We start from the raw sequence: 7,840 nt of genomic DNA on the forward strand, positions 1-7,840 counted from the left end.
AGCGCTTGTGATCGTTAAGGCGCATTGGTGCCTGTCTGATGCTCGCCAAATAATTATCGTTGCGCTACACTTTGTATTGTGCTTGGCTACATTTTGATTATATTGTTTAAATAGTGCAATTGTGCATAGCGCCCATTTCAGGTTGTGCCCCCAATACAATTTCGTTTTTGGCCTGCAGCCATTTTGTACTTTGTTGTTGCCCCTCCCTGCCCGGACCTCCGCCCCGCCCCCGCCTCCCAGCTGCTCCTCCCTCGCCCCCCCCCTCCACCTTCCACATATGACAGATGCTTTTCGCGCAGCGTTAACGCGCAGCGGTCGCGCCGAAGGTGCGCCAAAGGTAAGCCCGTCTGCGCCCGTCCGTGCCTGGAACGCGCCCACCGCCCGTCCCCCTGCTCTATGCCGCTCCCAACCCCCCAGAGTAACTTATGATGCCGCTACACTCCTCGCCCTCAACGCCGGACGCACTCCACTTTGCTGTGAAGCCACCCCAGGACGCACCCACGGCCCATACTCCTGCCTCTCCTGTAAGTTCAACTGCGTCAGGACCCTCACCAAACACACTTCCTCCACACACAGCTCCGAACCCAACAACTTGAAATGCATCCTACTGAACAGCCGCTCGGTCCACAGACATGCAACCGAACTCTGGGACCTAATCGACACTGCATCACCTGACATCGCCTTCCTTACTGAAACATGGATGAATGCATCTTCTGCCCCCGACATCGCCATAGCCATACCGGACAATTACAAGATCATTCGAAAAGACCGCACCAATAAAAAAACTGGAGGAGGCATCGCCATCGTCCATAGAAACACCATCAAAATTACAACCAGCTCTGACATCAATCTTGCAACCGCCGAACACCTCCACTTTCAGATCCACACAGACCCCAGGACCACACTTAGAGGAACTCTCATTTACAGGCCCCCAGGCACCCGATCTCAATTCAGCGACGACATCACTGACTTCATCAGCCCGCACGCCCTCGCCTCCGAGAACTACATTCTTCTAGGAGACCTCAACTACCACCTTGACAACATTCTCGACAACAACACCACCACCCTTCTGGACAACATGTCCAATCTCGGACTCAAACAACTTGTTGACACCCCCACTCACTTAGCCGGACACACGCTCGACCCTATCTTCACCTCCAGCAAGCACATCTCCTTCGATCATACTACAGCCCTCCACTGGACGGATCATAGCTGTGTTCACTTCAGCTACAAAACAACCCTGACCCACAACCGTCTACAACCCATTCCCCGAAGAAAATGGAACAAAATCACCACAGAACAACTCCTCACATCACTCAGCCAAAACACTCCCACCCTGGCAACGGACCCAGACCTAGCGGCCACCAACCTCAAGCAATGGATTACCCACAGTGCGGACGAACTAGCACCCCTGAAAAAACACCAGTCGAAACCATCCAGCAAAAAAACTCCCTGGTTCAATGATGACCTTAAAAAATCCAAGAAGACATGCCGCACCCTGGAGAAGAATTGGAGAAAAGAACCAACTTCAGACAACATGACCTCCCTCAAGACAGCCACCCGCAAACACCACCAACTGATCCGATCCGCCAAGAAATCAGCACTTAAGGACCGTCTCGACAACAATTCTCATAACAGCAAGGAACTCTTCAATATCGTCAAAGAATTCACCAACCCTCCCGCAGCATCCAACGACATCACTAACTCCCAAGACCTCTGCGATGCGCTATCCTCCTTCTTCTACAACAAAATTGCCGACATCCACAACAACTTCAAGAACACTCCCAATGACCAACTCACCCCACCCACTTCAGATCCCACCCCTCCAACTAACTACCTCAACTCCTGGAACCCAGTCACCATTGAAGACACCATTCGCCTCATGAACTCAATCCACTCTGGCTCACCTTCTGACCCCTGCCCCCACTTCATCTTCAACAAAGCTGACTCCATCATCGCTCCCCAACTCCGCGATGTCATCAACTGCTCCTTCGACTCCGCCACCTTTCCAGAAATATGGAAACACGCCGAACTCAGCGCCCTTCTGAAAAAACCAACAGCAGACCCCTCAGATCTGAAAAACTACCGACCCATTTCCCTCCTCCCTTTCCCGGCCAAAGTCATCGAGAAAGCCGTCAATAGCCAACTAGCAGCCTTCCTTGAATCCAACAACTCCCTGGATCCCTCACAGAACGGCTTTCGAGCCAAACACAGCACCGAAACCGCCCTCATTGCGGCGACCGACGACATCCGAGCACTCCTGGACAACGGTGAAACAGTGGCCCTCATTCTACTCGACCTCTCCGCCGCCTTCGACACTGTCTGTCACAACACCCTCATACAACGCCTCAACAACATCGGCATACAAGGAAAAGCCTTGGACTGGATCATCTCATTCCTAGCCGGGAGGACACAGAGAGTCCGACTCCCCCCATTCTACTCAGAGCCCACCGAAGTCATCTGCGGCGTACCTCAAGGTTCCTCACTCAGTCCCACCCTCTTCAACGTCTACATGAGTCCCCTCGCCTCCATCGCACGTCAACACAACCTCAACATCATCTCCTACGCCGACGACACCCAGCTAATCCTTTCCCTCACCAAAGACCCCAACACCGCCAAAAACAACCTTCACGAAGGTATGAAAGAAGTAGCCGAATGGATGAAACAGAGCCGCTTAAAACTCAACTCAGACAAGACGGAGGTGCTCATCCTAGGATCCTCCCCCTCAGCTTGGGATGACTCCTGGTGGCCTTCCGCTTTGGGATCTGCGCCCACACCCACAGACCATGCACGTAACCTTGGCTTCATTCTAGACTCCTCCCTCTCAATGTGCAAACAAGTCAACGCCGTATCGTCCTCCTGCTTCAACGTCCTTCGCATTCTCAAAAAGATCTTCCGCTGGATCCCCCTCGAAACAAGAAAGACTGTCACACATGCACTGGTCACGAGTCGACTGGACTATGGCAACACACTCTACGCCGGAATTACAACAAAATTGCAGAAAAAACTCCAGCGCATCCAAAACGCATCAGCGAGACTCATATTAGACATCCCGCGCCAAGAGCACATCACCGGTCACTTAAAAAACCTCCACTGGCTTCCCGTCAACAAGATAATTACTTTCCGCCTTCTTACCCACGCACACAAGGCCCTTTATAATCTAGGACCCGAGTGCCTCAACACCCGACTGTCCTTCTACTATCCCACCCGCCAACTAAGATCATCCAATCAAGCCCTCGCCGCAGTCCCGCGCATCCGAAAAACCACCATGGGTGGCAGATCCTTCTCCTTCCTGGCTGCCAAGACCTGGAACTCACTCCCCACCCACCTCCGCCTTACTCAGAATCACATCTCCTTCAGAAAAGAACTGAAAACATGGCTGTTCGATAAAAAGTAAACCCCCTCCCTCCAGCGCCTTGAGACCCTCTGGGTGAGTAGTGCGCTTTATAAATACATGAACTTGAACTTGAACTCCTGAGGGACCTTGGAGGTCAACAAACCCTCCTCGTACCTCCTGTAAGTCCTACGCAATGGAGTTCATGAGAGCTGGTTGGAGGCCAACTCCCCTTTCTCCACCTCACTGCAAACATGATTACTAGTTAAAGAAGCATTAGAAATTCACTGGAAAAACACATGTAATAGGAACATTATATTTAGGCTGACATTTTACCTGTACAAAACCTGTCAAATTCAGCTGTTATAGTTAGCTGACCTAACTATAACTCACGCCTCTGCAATGCACTGCTGATGATTTCATTTATTACATCACTCATGACATGGTCAGTGACATCACTGATGACATTTCAAAGGGCAAGGCTATATGTCCACCAGTGACGGCTTTTTTAACGACACCAAATCTGAATCTGAAATCTTACTGCACCCCCTCCATCCAAATATTGGAGTTTGACTTAATATAACATGTTACCCAACTCCTGATCTGTGTTGCTCTCCTGTCTGGCTGTAGATCTAAGAATAGACAGTGAATTGTTGCTGTAAAGGGGTTGATTCTTGTACATGGATATGAGATGGGAGGGCTCCCTGAGAATTGGTACCAAGGACTTGGACAGCAAGCATGATTTTGTTAGCTATTGGATCTTTAAACTGATTACTGACTTCATTCTAGTAATATTAGAGGTCAGGGGCATACTGGTGCCTTCTTGCCTAACGATTACAGCCTAATCTTTCCCCCACAGATTATTCATGTGTTAATTTTGGACATGATAGTGACTGTTGATTGTTGAGACCCTCTGCCAGTGAAGAATGATTACAGAGACCATGTTGACTTGTGACTGGAGGGACAAAAGTCCCTGGGCCAATAAGATCTGAGGCCAATGAGGTCAGGGCGGCAAAATCTAGAGGCGTTTCCGAGAGTACACGTGTTTTCCAGGAATACTTCCTAATTGAACATTTGGTGGAATGTGTCAACTGTCCTACAGTACAAGTAAGTGACTCATAATGGGTCTCTCCCTCCGTTTGTAGTGATTTATCCTGTTCCTGCCCTGATGCTTTCCGGTTAACCTGGGATAATTTCTGTCTCCCCGTTCCCTGCCGAGACAGTACTTGTTTGAGTTTTTAAAAGTTTGAGCGGGGTCTTATGAGTACCTTGGATGTCTCACAGAGTGATTTTGGATATGTATCTGGAACAGGAACCCCAACCAGAGGCTTTGGCTAGTGAAGCATAGTGTATTGCAAAAGATCCACCTCACCTCCTGCAGTGCACCTAGCACATAGACCTGGGCGGCCAGCATGAGGAGCACAAGCACGCTGAAAATATTAGCTTTATGCAATCTGCAAATTGAGCGGGTCTGCCCTTATTGTTACCGTTCTTCTTGTCTCCTGTACTCCACGGGCACTATGTCCTCAGTTCACCTGTATACTCCTAAGCACTCCTGTAACTCATCAGAGATGAACCTTGAAGGTCCCTGGTAAGCAGTGAACCAAGCTCTGAACAATTACTATGTTGCGTGTTGTAGCTCATTAGAGGAGTGCAGGAGAGGAGGAGGAACCAGTAGAAAACCAGGCTGCCCCAAATTCTCAGGGTGCCTGAATAAGTTGGCACAATTGCTCTGTGGACCGGGCTGCAGGGGGGTAGGCATATGCAGGCAAATCTGCCAAGTCACCTCACCTGCTGCCAGCCCTGTTTATTTTTATTTTTAACTGTTGTGCCACGCCACTCAGCACTCTGAACTTCCAAGCTTGGGGGGAGGGGTTAATGCAGTCGCAGTTGTGGTGTGGTAAGGGTCCTCCTCCTAATGCTGCCTGAGTCTGCACCCATTCAGAAGAAGTCCGCAGCTCTGTCCATTACCTTCACCTCCACTTGCACCCATATCTGCTCCTGGTCACTTTCAATGTACTTCGCTATTTTCAACCGGTCTTGTTAGGGCTGGATTCCTGGAAAATTCATCCCCACTGGAATTGGAATCAAATTTGACTGGCCACCAAAAAGCTTCCCCTGCTAGATCAACCGTCTACGACATAGAATTTAGTAAACCTTAGAAATTCCCATAAAAAACTAAGTTTATGGTGACCTTATAGTTAGGCTCACAAATTACACACACAAACTCATGAAAGTTCAGCAGTTACAGTTAGAGTTATCGCAATAAACTGTAACGCAAGTCTCGTAGATTTTGCTGTTTCATTCAGGGTGAGGGATTTGAGTGGATGGGAAGTTTTATTGATGGCGATGGAGATGACTGCTCCCACACAATGTGTGATGTAGATAGAAGATCACTGTAAACATATCTTGCAATGACCATATTTTAGTAATGATGGATCTTTTTCACTTTGCCTATGTACAGTATTCTATGTTATGTCAAGCAAACCTCTAACACCAAAAAGCAAAACTGACACCAGCATTTTTAATAGGAATTTAAGGAAAGCAGAAATGCAATGAATAGTGAATGTACTAGTAGATAATAAATCAGTGATACTGATTGCTCTAGAGAAGTGGAGGATAGAAAGTCCACAGCAGAGGCTCTGGGAGCAGCCATCTTGAAAACGTTTATACATTTTTCCATAACAGCTATGACGATGGTTATCTTTGCATTACAAAACATGAGTCATTCAACAATTAAAAGCATATTAATCCCCTTGTATCTCTTCGTTTTAGTGAAAAATGGACTGAGAAGCAGCAGATAATGCAAAGAAATATCAAAAGAGTCCTGAAATTTGATGTCATGAGCTGTAACCCTTTCTCTCCCATTATCCACCCCCAGGCTGACTGCCTGCTCCTGGCACACTGTGTGGAGCACTTTGTCACAGACAAGAAGTCCTACTGTGAAGCTCTGGAAAATGTTTCTTCACTGATAAAGCCTGGGGGACATCTGATAATGTTTACAATATTCTATGCAACATTTTACATGTGTGGTGACTACAAGTTTCCTCTTTTCTGCTTGGATGAGGATATTCTGAAGGATGCTCTCAAGGGGGCTGGTTTTGTCATTGAGGAAAATCACATTAATCCTCGCAAAACAGAAACTTTGTACAGTATAGTTGATTATAAATATTGTGTCATTTTAAAAGCTCGCAAAGAACAAAAAATATAATATTTCAGTAAATAAAGAGTAGACTTACAAGAAGCAAACTGATGAATAGGTTAGCTAGGATGAGAATCCAATTAATGTATTTGTCATTTCCCAATGATATACTTTCTTTAAAATTATAATAATTCCTTTAAAATTGGAGTGAAATGCTGCTAAAGCATCAAAGTAGTCCATCATGCTGGACAATGTTGAGTAAGAATAGTCAATAAAGCTGTTACTGATTATTTGTTGCATAAATACAATCAATAAACAAGGACGTCATTCTAACTCCTGGACATGACTTTTCTTTTAAGACTTCTCATTCCTGGTGTTTTGTTTTTTACTCTAAACCCCAAGGATCTGGATCTTTGTGCAGCAATAATATTCATAACCCAGAGGCCTGAATGGGTACCAGTTCTCAGGACAAATGTGTCAGTCTTTGACTTTAAAATCATTTTATCTCTGAAAATAAAATTACATTAGGGGAGGTTAAGCAGGGTGACCATGCACTCATGCTTTCTTTATATTTGTTATTGAAGTTTAGAGGTCAGTTTATTCTACTTCAGCCAGTGGCATATGTTGAAATTCATTATTTTCAAACTCAAGGCTTCAAACATAAGACTTAGAAGAATTTAGGAAGGAGGAAATGCTATGAGGATGTTTTCAAGAGTGATCCAATAGATGGTGTCCTGTTTGTGTGTTCTGCTTCAGAACTAACTCAGTCTAACCAAAGATTGCTGCTCCCAGCCCATGAGCTCTCTGGGTGCCTTGGGATCTAACATAGGAGATGGCCAGCACATGTACTTCAAAACCTCTCATGATACAGACTAGGGCCACTTCCTGCAGTTAAAGCTTAATGGACATCAGTTGTACAAATCCACCTAAATCACTGCCACTGCCCATGACCATTGACTCTGTCTAACCATTCTGCCTGCCAAAACAGATGGAGAATTCAAATTCCGCTACGAGTGCACAGCATCACCATCACTTGGGTTTCCCAAAATGCAATTGATCACAATCAGTAAATAATTCCATTTGCATAATCTTTTTTTTGGTTGAAGCAACTAATGATGGCTTTCTCTTTTTGTAAGCAATCAAGGGCATGCTTATTTTATACTTTGCTGTTTTCTGTTTGTATTTTAAGCAGCATGTTATATTAATGTCTTGTAGTTCATGACTCTCCCTGTAGACCTACTTGGTCTTCAATCAGGTGTCTAACTGCATTCAAAATGAACAGTTCAAGTGGAGATATAAAGAAGTAAGGTAGTTTTGATTTGTTAAAAATACTTAGAAATGCACTGAATTAACAAGGTTAAATT

At 46.0% G+C, this 7,840-nt stretch overlaps 1 protein-coding gene across 1 annotated transcript in view; it reads left to right on the plus strand.

The window, feature by feature from the left end:
* The window catches only part of LOC144752080 (nicotinamide N-methyltransferase-like), a 90,265-nt gene extending 83,456 nt beyond the window's left edge, over positions 1–6,809 (plus strand). Inside the window, exon 3 of the mRNA XM_078640031.1 lies at positions 6,110–6,809. Coding sequence (XP_078496157.1) covers positions 6,110–6,545 — 436 coding nt within the window. The 3' untranslated portion in view covers positions 6,546–6,809. The remainder of the gene's footprint in view (positions 1–6,109) is intronic.
* The last annotated feature ends 1,031 nt before the right edge of the window (positions 6,810–7,840 follow it).

Source organism: Lissotriton helveticus, chromosome 4_2, assembly GCF_964261635.1.
Source record: "Lissotriton helveticus chromosome 4_2, aLisHel1.1, whole genome shotgun sequence".
Lineage (NCBI taxonomy): Eukaryota > Metazoa > Chordata > Amphibia > Caudata > Salamandridae > Lissotriton > Lissotriton helveticus.